The 15,972-nt window shown below is 34.5% G+C and overlaps 1 protein-coding gene across 1 annotated transcript in view; it reads right to left on the bottom strand.

Annotated features, from left to right (window-relative positions):
• Positions 1 to 15,972, bottom strand: part of LOC109052254 (signal-induced proliferation-associated 1-like protein 2) — a 117,983-nt gene that overhangs the window by 93,211 nt on the left and 8,800 nt on the right. The window contains exon 2 of the mRNA XM_042736140.1: positions 2,143 to 3,888. Coding sequence (XP_042592074.1) covers positions 2,143 to 3,520 — 1,378 coding nt within the window. The 5' untranslated portion in view covers positions 3,521 to 3,888. The remainder of the gene's footprint in view (positions 1 to 2,142; positions 3,889 to 15,972) is intronic.

Raw genomic sequence — 15,972 nt, 5'->3', positions numbered from 1 at the left:
GAACCATGATTCTTACCAATATGAAGTATTAATAACATTCATGCATTAATGCAGACGTTCAGTGGGCATGTCACAGCTTGCATCCCCGATCATGCAGCATCTTGGTCACGAACAGGGGAAAATGGGAGAGGAAGTTAACGGAATCAATGCTTCTCCCTAGGTGATAAAAGCATCACGGAGAGTAAGGTGTGAAAGAGGATAGTGGCTCTTGGGAGAGACATGTTGACAGCTCTGTCCTTTCCACGTCCCTCTAGAGATGATGACGGGGTGATGATCAGCTCTGAAAGGTTAAATGGACTCTGACTGTTAGTTTGAAGTCGGGAATGCCAGACTGTCAAAATAAAATCAGTTTCTGTATTAAATAATTTAAAACCAACATTTATCTTAAGAGTAAGTTATGCATTCCATTGAATTACATTTAGTTATGCATTCAAGGCAAGTTATGCATTGCATTTATTAAAATTGAAGTTATGTATTTAAGTTTTGCATTCAGTTAAATTCAATTTAAAGCAATGCATTCAAGTTATGCATTCAATTTTATTTCATTTAAAGGTGTGTTGAAGTTATGCACTCGGTTTAATCCAGTTTAAAGTTATGCATTTCGTTTATTTCAATTTGAAGTTATGCATATAATTTTTATACATTAAAGTTATGCATTCAGTTTAAAGTTATGCATTCAATTACAAATTAATAATAATAAAAAAGCTCCTATTTAAATCTGCCACTATTTACCATTAAGTTATTCATCGCTGCATAAACAGCATTAAATTAACTGTTAGCTAGATATTAGTAAAGCTGCATTACCTACAACAGTAACCTAAGAATAACAAAATAAATTAATATCTGGCTATTAGTTTTGAATTAACTAATAGTTCACATGGCTAAATGGGTCAATTTAGATTTTCACATCGAAACTCCTTTCCTCTTTAAACAACACTAAATTAAAGTTAAATGCACAAGATTAATCAGTGTAAAATATATCCCTGCACAAATGAAGGAAATTGAGCTCTTCTGCTTGATAGGTCTTTGGCAACTCGGCACGGTGGATGCTTATCTATTTCCCAATAGAATGAGCTGGCTAACATGATTTATTGTCATTTGAGCTGAGCTGTAATTGGCTCATTCGCTATGGCTGGAAAGCCTGTGAACATGCGGGACGCAATCACAGCTTTCACCCACAGGCTGCGGCTCATTATTCAGCGTAGTCAAAGGAAAGAAATGAACTTCTGCATGGCAAGAGGTGGAGCAGCTGTTTTCCAGAGCTTAGGAATGGGTAACACAATCCTGTCAGGACTATGCAGATGTGCAGACATGCAATAAAAAAAGCAGTCTGACAGACGCAGACACCTTCTCAGTCAAACACGGACGACATTGTGCAAAATAAGTTGAGGTATCATTTGCTTGTTCCATTCCCAGACACGCTGAGGTGTTTTAATGAAGAGCGATGGGACTAAGGTGCGAGGAAAGGGTCCCGTCTTGCTTCTCTCGGCATCACGGCTCCTCGGAGGGGAACAGCTGCACCTCACCCTGTCTATTCTCACATGACAAATCACAGGCCAAATACAGGAGAACATTCTCACACCTCAATCCTTGCCACAAGTGTTTCTCCTTTCAAAATGTGTAACAAACATAAAATAAACATAAAAAGGACAAATTTTTGAAACTTTACTCAATGTGACTCATTTTTCCAGCAAAGGTCACATATCTTCTTTTGTGCTCAACAGAAGAAAGAAACTCATCCAGGTGTGGAGCATTGGTATTTTGAAGATGCAAAGCTATGAAAATACTTAGGGGCAGATTTACTAAATAGGGCAAATAACCATGAGATCACAAGCCCATAAAAGCGTCGATGGGAAAAGAAATTTCTACGGTTGATCTAAAAGGGAAACTCCTACAAATGCATATAAGCCGCAAAATATCTGTCCATGCCAGAGTTACAAAAGCACAAACATAACCTTTGTTTAAGCTAAAGAGAAATTATGTTTCAGAGGCATAGCAAGATTACAAACAATAGGCATTTAGAATAACATACACTGATGAATCATTCTGAATAGAACCCGGAATGAAAGGTCAATTTAGTTTTCATGTTGAGTTTAACAAACAAGAATCAGCTTCATTTTCATGCAAAATGAGAATGCTTACCTCTCCCATAGAAGTATTTGTGGTAATAATACGCTCCGAGGTCGATGTGTTCGATGATGTACCGCTTGACCTTTTCACGGTGGATTGGCTGGCTTTCTCGTGGCACCTCCAGTACAGACACGCCAGCATTAGTACAGTGGGAGCTCAAAGAGGACTCGAACGAACAGTTTTCTCCTCCGGCGCTGTAGGTGGCGTTGTTGGCCCTGGATAGAGATATCCTCCTCTCCCCTTCTCCACCAATCTCATTGCGAAAATGCGGGCAACTCAGCACCAATCCATTGCTCTTCCCATCCCCCTCATCCGCATCCAGGTTCTCCTTGGGATTGAGGTCTTCCCGACTTCCGAGCGGTGATTCGAACATGGATGCAGGTCCAGTTGTATTCCCAGCCACTTGTCCACCTCCTGGGACTTGGTATTGGGAGGCGGCAGAAGCTCCGGTGGTGGTGTTCTTCCTCTGGCTGAGGCTTACACGATTGGCCACCGCTTCGCTGATGTTAAACAGGATGCTCTGGACGTCATAGTGAGCGAAGCACTTCTGGAAGCTGAGAGGTCGGCGGTCGTCTTGCTCGGTGGAGAGCCGCAGACCGTCGTTCTCGCTCTTAATAGTCCTCAGTTTCCTGAACAGCGATGTTTCGGATGATTCCGACTTGAGACGATGCATGAAGGACTTCTCTCTTTCTCGGCTGTAGAGGAAGGAGCTGTCCACGTAGTCGTAGCCGGAGATGTGGACGATCTCGCCACGGGCTATTTGTGCAGCGGTCTGCAAGCTTGGGGAGAGGGTTGTGTCATAGCGAAGGAGCTCTGGGAACCCGGCAGGCGGAGCACTGCGATGGTCCAAGCTGTCAATCCGATACCCTCGCAACATAGTAAAGAACCCATCGTTTCCAAGACCCTGGCGGTCAATCGAAGACGTGCTGCCATACTCCCGATGCAACGAGGCACCGGTGTTGGGGTTGACAGCATTCTGGTCCATTATGTCCTCCGCATCAATGTCGCTGATGGTCACGTCACTGTTACTCCGTTGGCGAATGGGATGGAGTCCCTTCAAAGGGGATCGACTCAAAAGGTCACTCAGGGAATATTTTGTATCCGAATAATCAGGCTCCAAAGGAGCTTCGCCCAAATCCGTGATTTCCACACTTTGGTCTGGCTGACCGTTCTGAAAGGCAGTGATGACGGTCTCGTAGTTGGGTCCCCAACCCTCCTTTTTCGGGGGCCAGTCTGTCACCCTGGCCCGCACCCCCATTTTAGGCATAGCAGGCGTCCCATTCGTCTTGCCACCCCCGTCCAGCTTACCCTGCGTGTTGCCCGCCGGATGTCCCATACTTCCATTCAACGCTTTCAGCTTCCTGTTAAACAATTCCTCAGATGACTGCATGACGTTAAAGGAGGCCTCAAGCAATGGAAAGGTTTGTTTTATCACCGATACCCACGGCTCAAGCTCATATCCTGCTTGCAGCTGCTTGGGAAAGCGAGAAATCAAGTCCCCTTATTGGTTACATTGTCATAGGTCACCCATTTGAGTCTCAACTAGTTTCAGAGTCGTCCTAGAGGGAGTCAGCCCACATAAAGGGCCGCCCTTCACTCCAAGTCCATTTTTCTCCAGGAGTGACCAGTTTGATGAAAGACAGGCAGCATTTGGGTGTCACGGACGGCTGGAGCTTCAAGGAGCAGAAGGGGTCAGTTGAAAAGGCTCTCCTTTCACAGAGCTCAGCTAATTTAGGACGACAGCTGGAGGAGAGCGATCTGTTGGGAGCAAGGAGAAAAACAAAATCGCATTAATGCATCTCGCAGCAGAGAACGGCAGAATATATTTATTCGGATACTCTTCCAGGATTTCAGAGAGAACAGTGGGATGTCTTTCTCACAACCTCCTTATGACCACTGAACAATGTGAGACTGTTAGATAAGTGGCAGGGTGTGTACCGCACAACACGCCTGATGACTCCTTCAAGAAGGCCTTCTCACAAAGAGATCTTTCAGAAATATAAATGCCTATTTCTGTTGCTTACTTTTATTGGCCAAGTAGGGGTTCAAATGAGTCTTGTTAGCCATAAACTTAAGGGAACGTTCAGTGGTTTTCAAACTGGATTATGTATTAGGCAAGGAGAACTCAGCAAAATGTCTTTATTTTCATGCCACATTTATTCGCTCCCACAGAGTACTGGAGCCCCAAATTGCAATGCATATATTACATGCACAACTACAAATGCATATAGCATATATATATATACACATATATACACATATATAGACAAGGTTCCCAGTGGGGACTCCAGCATTTGAACTTCACCTTCTGTTCAGCTGTGCAGCTCACCGCTTGTGGGTTGGGAAGATGCCACTGATGACCTAAATGGTTTTTTCTTGTTCATGTATACTGCATGGGTGCCACATTCATGCATCTTTATATATGTTCTATCCAGAATCATGTAACATGACCTGACATTGCTATCAGCCCACAAACAAATCTGCTAAATCCATTATATACCTTGACTTACAATGTAAAAGCTGTGACCTTTTTTCTGAACAGAACCACTAATCTTCATTCCATTTTCACTACTCCTAAAAAAACAGGAACAAGCGACAAAACATCCCGTCTTCACTGCATTCGCCCTATCCCATGATTCAATTTCTGATGTACTGTTTATATTTGCAGGACAAACAACATCTGGAGGGGGGATGTGGGCCACAACAAGATAAGCTGTAATGTATGTGATTACAAATATACACTAAACACTGGATATATAGGCCAATGATATCAGCAATATTCCAAGAGTTTGGTTAAAGCATTTTGATTAGTAACAAGCAAATTTTGAGATAACCTGCAAGTATTGAAAAACAAAGAATTAACATTCCCTTTTATCCAAAAACATATTAATTAAGTACAGGTTTGGCCCAAATTAACAGCTGACATACATAAAATACAACCAAGACATTAATAAGGGAGCCCTGACTGTAGTTTTTGGATAAAATATAATCTTTTTTTCCCAATATCTTTTATTCTTATTAAAAATAATCATTCAAAAATAAAAATTAAAAAAAAAAAAAAAAATAAAAAAAACAATAAATAATTAACACTTCTAAAATGTTTTAAAAAAAATAATTAATTAATTATTACTTATTAAAGAAATTAATATTATTGTGGCAGAATAGACAAAAATGTCTTTAGAAGTCAAAATATTGTTTTATTTCCATATGTGACCCTCGACCACAAAACCAATCTTAAATGTAAATTTTTCAAAAAACATTTATATTTATTCATTTATACATAGCTTTCCATTGATGTATGGTTTGTTAGGATAGGACAATATTTGAAAATCTGGAATCTGAGGGTGCAAAAAACTCAAAATATTGAGACAATCACCTTTAAAGTTGTCCAAATGAAGTTCTTAGCAGTGCATATAACTAATCAAGAATTAAGTTTTGCTATACTTACGGTAAGAAATTTACAAAATATCTTCATGGAACATGATCTTTACTTAATATCCTAATGATTTTTGGCATAATATTATATTTGGCTATAATTTTGCTACAAATATACCCCAGTGACTTAAGACTGCTTCTGTGCTCCATAGCCACATATATTTTAACAAAAGCCTATCATAGCTACAGAAAACCACTTAATGGAATCCTTTGATTGGGTTCATCTTTAAGAAAAATCATGGTATCACATGGTACTTTGAAGAATGACCATGGTGCATGTTCAAAAACAGGCTAATACTACAATACAGTTTTGCGAGCAATCTTACGATATAAAAACAATTATGCCATTTCTATGTAAACATCAGATCAACTAATGTCATTTTTCTGATTGCAATGGTTTATTTGCAATAGACCTTTCCTAGATTGCTTCCCCTTGGACTGTCCTTAACAACGATAAGAGCGAGCAGGATTTTGGATCCCAGTGCTGAAGCCTAACTAACTGTTTTCACATTGAAATGCAGCAGCGGCAAAACTGCTTCCTGAAATAACTTCATTAAATGAGACAGGCTTTTCTGAAAGGATGAGCAAGGACAAAACAGAGGAGCTCCGATTACGTAATCCTTTTCACATCGACACAATCATTAAAACACACACACACACACACACACACACACACACACACACAGCAGGGTCACTGAGAAAAACCCTGTCCTAAAAACACTCAAGGACTATTAAACTGTGACTAAAAGTGTTTCCTTCAGTGTAATGAGACTTAGAATAAACTGCTGAATTCCAACAGAAAGATTCTTCACCAAAAGCTCTTTACAAATCTAAACGTCTAATCCAAATGATGTCTTAACAGAGCAGTTCATCCAAGCAAACCACATGCTAACTGGCAACGAGCTCCAAAGGCTTTTTGTGAAGGCCTTGATGTTAAAACACTTTCTCCTTGCAATTTTAGTAATTTAGCAGATGTTTATATACAAAGAAACCTTAAAATGAAAAACACTGCAAGCAATTCATCATACAAGAGATGATAATACACAACAGCAAGTTTCAAGATTAAGCTAGAATAGTGCAGAAACTAGAGGAGAAGTAAAAAACATTCTGTGCAACAATAAGCTGTCAATTATTTTAATGGTTGACATAATTCTTACATTTTATTACTGTAGAAAAAATGAATGATGTTAATTATTATATATATATATTGTACATATATATATATATATATATATTATACATACAATATATATATATATATATATATATATATATATATATATATATATATATATATATATATATATACATATATATATATTATACATACATATACATACACACACATAATATATGCACAACTCATTTTATTAGTATTGCATAGAAATTATATAATGTGCTTTAAACAAAATTGCAAAAATGGTAAAAGTGGTTTATTGGTAAAAAATGTTTTTTTTTTTTTTTTTTTTTTTTTTTTTGAAGCAAGACGTGTCTTCATCAGATCAGACATTTAGAGGCTCGTTCCAACACAGAGAAACAGAGAGAGTGAAGGCTCTGGAGAGTGTAAACTCAAGCACAAAATAAACATCTGCCACACACACAAACTAGACACCATGGTGGTCTCTATCTAGAACACAGACGATGATAAATGCTCTCCATCATGTCTTTCTCTGCAGGGGCCCCTGATTGCATCACAACTTCATGGTCAGCAAAAATATATCATCCCTATGACCTCTGACCTGTGCAGGGCTCGCTTTCTGACTGGGCCTTCTGTGTGTGTGAAGAAAGCTAATGATGGGAGGTCTGACACACACACACACACACGCAGAGGTCTTTAACGAGAAAAGCTCAGCAGTCATTATCTTTGGTCAACCTCCAAGGCCAAAGAAATGAAATTGGGGAGGCTTCTGCGAGACTAATTATGGCGATGAACTCATTTTCTGCCGCTGGCTGGGCTGGTTTTGTGTCTTTGGTGCCGTTTCGCCAGGTCTTAAAATAATCTTTTGACATGGTGGCCTGATTAGAGGCTGCGGGAGTATTAATGTGCCGTCTCCAGGAGAACCTGCTGCTGTCATCTACTTCAGACGAGATCGCCGGACCCTGAGGAAAATATTAGCAGCACACCGTTTGATATGAGCATGTCTAGTCTTACTTTGCCATCGCTAAAGTTATTTTTAGTTTTATTTTTTAATTTCATTCCTGTTCATCAGTTTAATCTGCTTGCTAAACCTTATTTCCATAAAACTATTTAAAATAAATCACATTGTAGATATTGTAGCAGAAAGTTATGCATGGGCATAACGTTTATTTTAACATTTTTGGTTTTATTTTTAATTCAAGTTTTTACTATTAATCTTTTTCTTTTTTTATAAATAATTATTGATAATAAATCACATCACAGACATTGTGGCATCATTGCAGTGAGTTGTGAATGTGCACCATTTTTTTTTTAATATTATTATTTTAAATATTTTTTTTAAATTAAATTTTTACTATGAATCTTTTTCTTATTCCAATACAATTATTTAAAATAAATCTACTGTAGATATTGTGGCATTGTACCAGAAAGCTGTGCATGGGCATAATTTTAATTGTTTTTTTTTTTTTTTTATTTTAATTGTAATTTTTACTATTAACATTTTACTTAACCTTATTTCAACACAATTATTTATAATAAATCACATCGTAGATATTGTGGCACCACAGCAGTGAGTTGTGAATAGGCAACTTTTATTTTAAATTAGATTTTTTATAATTAACTTATTATTATTAGTATTATTCTTTTTCTTATTTGTACAAATCACACTGTAGATTTTATAGCAGCGAGTTGTGCATGGGCACAACTTATTTTTCATTTCAATCTTATTATTTATAATGAATTATGTATCACATACATTGTGGTACTATAGCAGTGAGTTACGGATGAGCAAAAAAAAATAAGCTATAATTTAAATGTTTTATTTACGTTTTACTAATAATCTTTCACTTAACCTTATTTCAACACAATTATTTATAATAAATCACATCACAGGCATCGTAAAAACAAGTTGTAGTTGTGCATGGATACAACCATTTAATTTTTTTAATTTTTACTATTAATCTTTTACTTTATTTTACAATTATTTATAAATCCCACTGTATACATTTTGCCATCGTAGCGGCAAGTTGTGCATGGGCATAATAATAATAATTATAGTTTTTATTATTGCAGTTGTTGTTTTTTAAGATTGCTGATTTTTTTTATGGTTATGGAAATGTTTGTCTACTATTAGAAAGGTTTGTGGGGGTTTGAGCTCATACATATTTAATTTGAGTATAAAAAAAAAGTTGCACAAAAATACTGCAGTATTTTTTATGCATTGCACATTTGAGTGCATTAAAGACGTGAGATATGCAGGGCAGAGAGCGCTGAATGCTGTGATTCTCTTGAGCACAGGGGTCACCGCAAACCTCCTCCTCATCCAAACCGGCTCTGACAGGAGAGCTGTGCTGCAAAGTCAGGACGCCGCAGAGAGTTTCAGCACGCTGCTTCACCGTTATACTGATAGCATGAGTGCAAACCTAACCTGAGATCATCTCCTGATTAAACCCTCACAACACAACAACTCTAATATAGTGAGAAGTCAAATATTAACACTCAAATTTCATTTATTTCTGAGATCAAACACCCTCAAATGTTTCTAATAGTACAAAAGAAACAAGCAAAAAGCACAAAATCTCAATATTTGAAAAAAAGTACTTAAAGTGTACATATTAGTGCCTTTTGAAAATGTCCCACCCCAGTGACAGCTTTTGTACCTTTTATTTATATATACACTATTACACTATTTAATAAGGAGTTTCTTTTGCTCATCAAGGCTGCATTTATTTGATCAAAAATACAGGAAAAAATGTAATATTGTGAAATATTATTATGGTGTAAAATAAAATTTTTCTATTTTAATATACATTAAAATCAAATTTATTCCTGTGATGCGCAGCTGAATTTTCAGCATCATTACTCCAGTCTTCATTGAAACATTAACTTCAGAAAATATTCTAATATGAACATTTAATATCATTTGTGCTGTTTCATATTGTTTTGGAACCTGTGATACTTTTTTTCAGGATTCTTTGATGAATAAAAAGTTAAAAAGAAGAGCATTTATTTAAAATAGAAATCTTTTCTAACAATATACACTATAGTTCAAAAGTTGGGGTCAGTAGATTTTTCTTCTTTATTTTTTGAAAAGAAATTAAAACTTTTATTAAGCAAGGATGTGTTAAATTACGAAGTGATAGCAAAGATTTATATTGTTAGAAAAGATTTCTATTTTAAATAAATGCTGTTCTTTTTGACTTTTTATTCATCAAAGAATCCTGAAAAAAGAATCGCAGTTTCCCAAAAAATATTTGGCATCACAACGGTTATAATAAATCAGCATATTATAATGATTTCTGAAGGATCATGTGACACTTTATACTGGAGTAATGGCTGACGGAAATTCAGCTTTGCATCACAGAAATAAATTATATTTTAAAGGATATTAATATAGAAACCATTATTTCATATAGTAATAACATTTTGCAAGATTACCGTTTTTTTCTGTATTTTTGATCAAATAAATGCAGCCTTGATGAGCAGAAGAGACTTCTTTAAAAAGCATAACAAGTTTTACTGACCCCAAACTTTTGAACGGTAGTGTATATGGTTTTTATATATATATATATATATATATATATATGTGTGTGTAGCTATATATGTATACTTCAACTTACTTTCAGTATTTCAACTTTAGTCAGTTGCCAAGGCAAAATTTGTTTCATCAAATATTTACAAAAAAGTGTTTAATCAAATATTTACAAATCTTATTTCATATTAGCTTCATTTCAATTAACAAAAACTAATTTTCTCATCTCTCATTTATTGTACGTCTGTCAGAATTTATCAAAACTTCATAAAACCAACCAGTAAGAAGCAAAAACTTTAAAACCAGTTTCTGTGGAGAAATCAAGAAATAAAAATGTGCTGCTATAGAAAATCAGTCCTTTATTGTGCCAATGCTTCATCAAGACCAAAAAGCCCTTTATTATAGACCGTCAGATAAAAATAAATAAATAAATAAATGTAAGCAATAGCAAGCTCTCTTCAGTAAGCATACATGTGAACAACACAAACTGCAAGTTATGCAGCAAAGTTTAATGCTTAGCATTTGGACAATAATAGCAACTAATAGTAATGTCTGCAATAACAAGTGGCTGGCAAGAAGCAGTCAGCTGAGTTAAAATAACAGTCCATAATCAGACACCTTACGCACTAAACGGCTCTCATAAATAATAAATGCCAAAATGAGGTAATGAACCTATTCAGAGACTTTCCTTTTCAAACTCAGCTAACATGTACAGTACGCCCTTTATCCAACCACGTTTAGCTGTGCTCGTTCAGGTTAAACAAAGAGCTTGAGAACACAAAACAACACACAAGAAGTTCACACCTCGCTCAAGTTCACACTTCAGACGGCTTCTCTGCTTTCAATCAAACTTCAAGAGCCGTTGTTTTAACCTTGAGGTGATTCGGATGGCGTTTATTAAATTCCTCACTTTCTGGTCCAAACGAGAAACGAGAGACGGTAAGCAGACCCTGGCATCTCCGGTTTCATAAACACTGGTATTTCTGCTTCAGCGGAGCAGGTCACGGCCTTGAAGGAGCAGAAAACACTGAAGGTGAGATGAGGAAAAATTCCAGCTTGAGCTGCACGCTTTTCCCAAAGGTTTGTGATTATATCTCAATATGGCAATAAATAAATAATTACCATTTATAATAATAAAATAATAATCCACCACAAGCTGACACTCAAATTAGCAGCAGTGTGCCGCTCGGGCCTTAAAAAAATGTGTTAGCTATTTAAAATGTGATTTTTTTATTTTTTTTTTATTTAAGGAGCTTCAACGTTTTGTAGTTATGTATAATGGCAAAAATAAAATAATTAAATATAAAATATTAATACTTATTATTATTAGTCATTAATAAATTGATAAATAATACTTTTTAATACCTAAAATAATAACAATGTATAGCATTTAGTATATAGTATATAATAGTATTATAGTAGTAGTACTTTATATTTAATTAATTATTATTGCTATTACTATATAAAAACAACTGAAAACTAATGTAATAATTTGCTGCAAAATTGCTAAATAGAATATTTCACATCATAATCATTATTAGACATTGATAAATGTTTATTTTTAATATTTAAATTAATTTATAATATTTATTATTTAACTTTTCATATTTGTAACATATTTTTAAGTAATAATTTAGTATTGTTATTATTAATATCATTACATAAAAAACTAAACTACTGTAATATTTTGCCGCAAAATTGAACATTTCAAAATATAATAATATTAATAACAACAATAACTTTACAATACTTTACAATTTAAAAGTCTAATTTAAAATGCCTTTTTTTAATCAACACCACAGTGAAATAAATACGTTGAATATTAAAATAACTCAAAGTAAATTAAAAGCTAAAATAAATAAATGATACAGAAATATTATTATAAAACAACGAAAAATTAAAAAAAGCCCTTAAATTATTAAAAGTTCAACTGAAAACCAAAAATATAAATAAAAGCTAAATCAATACATTAATACATTCTAAATTAAATAAATATTATCATAAACATTGTTTTTTTTTTTTACCCTGAAATAACTCTCAAATTTCACAGCTTATTATTACAAAGAAAAGGCAATAAACATTACATTAGACATGAAATTTTGAAGTAGAAAGATTGCAATGGTATATTTTTGTTAAACATTCTCCGATCATCTTTTTAATTTACTTTGAAAATATTTTTACAGTGTATGTCAGGATAGTCCAGCCAATGCCCATTTACAGTATAGTGTTTCCTTCAAATCAATTAAACCATTAATGTTTTACTATTCAGGTAAACAGCTATAAACACGTCAATAGTTTAACTAACCTGCCAAGCGAGATTCACCTTAAACCGTTGCCCTGCAAAGACAGTAAGAACCAAAACTAACAGTAGAAGACCACACTAATACCAAAGAATGCCTCGTCTACTGTCTGTCGTGTTATCAACTGAGTTCAGGCACGTTTCTCAACACATCGACAGCTTGTGCAACCAGAAGCATGTTAAAAAAGACTTGTGAGAAAAGACAAAGAGAACTTCTGAAGTTTTACAGCCAAAATTGATCCTTCATGTCAGCGGTTTGCCCCGGAGCAGCTGGAACGCTCCCCTCTCAAATCCCCAGATCAGTCCCTCCACAGAAAATAGAAATGGCCATCTATCCACAGTCCAAATGAAATTGCTGGCCAGCAGCTCATATTAAAACACCCATCCCTGAAGACACGGCCCTTTTTCCTGCTGTATGTGACGGTCTTTCCAGGACACTTGTTGCTGGAGGAACCACATTTTCACAGCATGGAGCATCTACAAGAGAAACCGCTCTTAAATAGTACACCATGAGATCAGCTAAGACAAAAAAAAGAAGAAGGAAAACCTTTTCCCCCCACTCAGTCTGACTATACAATAAGAACAACTAGAAGATTATTATTATTATTCAAAATAAAAGTACTATAAAATAAAAATGAATATTTCATAAATATTATTTTATTATTATTCGAAACAATAGTTTTTTATTATAATTTTAATTATAAAAAATTATATACAAATATTAAAAATGTTGCATTAATACAATCATATTATAAAAAATTTGTATTTCATAAACATTATTATTATTATTATTATTATTATTATTTAAAAATGGTTTACTTATTCACATTTCAATTATAAAAATATTAATTTTAAATATAAAAATATGTAACATTTTGCAATATTACCATTGAACTGTAAAATAAAAATGTGTATTTAATAATAATAATAATATTAATAACTATTATTGCTTAAAATAATATTTGTTACTAATTTAATAATTATTTTATTATTTAGTTTTATGTTTTATTAAATTATAAAAATTATCAATCAATAAATAATGCTACCAAAAATAATACTACTACATTGTAAAATAAAAACCATTCCATAATAAAAATAATTTGTATTAAATTGTTATTCAAAATAATTACATTTTTATTTTATTAACATTTAAATTATAAAAAATAAGCAAGAGTATACTACTACTACTACTGCTACTACTAATTATATTATTATATTATTATTATTAATATTATTATTAAATTATCCAATTTTATCCAATTTTATAACATTTAAATGATAAAACCACAATTAAAGTAATATATTCCTTTGCAGTAATACTATAGTACTCTAAAATAAAAAAATTAAAAAAAAAACAGACAATTATAATGACTACTATTATTAACATTTATACAGAACAACAGATGAAATTGCAATACTATGGCTGTATTAATTTCTTTACTTTAAAAAAGTAAACTATAGCGCTTGGTGGAAAACCACTGTGAGACATTTCTTTTGTTTATATCAGATTCATACACTATTGTCATGTCAAACCCAAACTCACAGCGCTTGCAGAGATGGACTTTGTGTGGAGCAGCATGTGGATCATACTTCAGGGTGGAAAATACAAACTGTGGGGAAAAAAAAACATCCTGCACAAGGACATGAGAAGTCCTTACAAAAATCTGTGATGTGTGTTGTTTGTTGTTGTATGTTGTGGGGCTGTTAACTGCAAATAAAACAGGTGGCACATCGTGAAAAAACACAGGACCTGAAGAAACTGAAGAGGTTTGAGTTTACTGGAGTTCACTCCTGTATTCAGTGTAATGCTGAGCAAAGCCAGAAGAGAGAGAATTTAAACTCTTAACTAAAATAAAATGCTTTACAACCCTCACTTCTGCATACTAGGTTTAAGTGCATACTTGATGCATGCAGTAACTAAACGCACATCCTGAAATTAAGAATCCCCACTAAATATCTGAAAGCATGAATCTTTGAGGTAATATTAGCCATATGTAACATGTTAAGCTACTTGGGTGTATGGCACTGCCGACAACGAAAAACTAAAAAAAAAAGAGAATACCCTTAAATTAAACAATTAAATATATACATGTATAATGTAGATCACTGAAAAAATAGAATGAAATAAAAAAAGATATGCAATGCAATGCAATGCAATAAAATAAAATAAAATAAAATAAAATAAAATAAAATAAAATAAAATAAAATAAAATAAAATAAAATAAAATAAAATAAAATAAAATAAAATAAAATAAAATAAAATAAAATAAAATAGCAAACCTGTATATAGTAGATCATGGAAATTAAATAAAAATTAAATTAAACAAATTATCAAAATATATTCAAATAAAAAGAAATCATTGATGTAATATCAGCCTTAAATACTACTCAGTAGCTTTAAATAAACAATATAATAAAAAATAAAATAAAATAAAATATATATCTTTGAGGTAATATCATCTATAAGTAACTATAATTCAGTAACAGCTACTCAGGTGCTTTGGTTTATGCACTGCATACAATGTAAAACTCAAAAAGAAAGACAATACCATTACAGAACAAGGTAGAAAACATGGATCAAGGAAATGAGAAATACTTGTCTAAGATGCACAAGACTAAAGTCTGAATGATGTCTCTGAGGTTTAATCTGTATCCCATTTTGGTTGCGATTTGAAAATGTTTCCAAAAACACACAAATTAAATATATAATTTCCAAACCAAACAGATTTCAGAAGCACCCATGGCAAGAACACAATATGAAAGCAGCGAGCGGGTCTCTTGATCTTGTGCAGCTGGTGGATCGGAGCGTCTCGACTGAAGGGGCTTGTGTTTGTTCTTGGCCTCTCTAAAGGAGACATCTGATGGCTCCAGCTCCTCGGTGGGCCTCTTCCAAAACAACCATCTGTTGAGGCAGCGCTGGAAAAGCTCTCATACAGTGAGGATGGCAGAGACCATGTGCCTCAGCAGGCCACAACAATATACCACCAACACCGCACACCAGCCATTACTGGACACACAACCCCACCGCCGGCCGGCCCTGAGCGCGAGAAACCACTTTACACAAAATAGGGTAGAAAAGAGCTTCTCGAGTCCATTCTTTCTCTTCGTCAGCAAACGGTCAGTGAAACAAGGTGCTGCTTATCCATCAGAAAACTGTCAAGAGCCCTGTAACAATATAAAACTCCATAATTACGGGAAGAAGGAGGCGGGAACCAGCGAACACTCAAATAAAACTTTAATGACAAAATAAACACAAAACAGCGCGACAGCCCCTCACGGGCGACTGCCGCGCACAAACAAAAACCAAACCACAAAATAAAACCCAGGCCTGGTCCTCTCTCGTCCTTCACTGTCGTCGCTCCTCTTTTATATCCTTCCGATCTCCTCCGTGGGACTCGAGACCGGTGAGTGGAGCAGGTGTCGCTCATTTCCCAATCA

Source organism: Cyprinus carpio, chromosome B13, assembly GCF_018340385.1.
Source record: "Cyprinus carpio isolate SPL01 chromosome B13, ASM1834038v1, whole genome shotgun sequence".
NCBI lineage: Eukaryota > Metazoa > Chordata > Actinopteri > Cypriniformes > Cyprinidae > Cyprinus > Cyprinus carpio.
The sequence above is the reverse complement of the archived record's forward strand: the minus strand, read 5'-3'. Positions and strand labels throughout refer to the sequence as shown.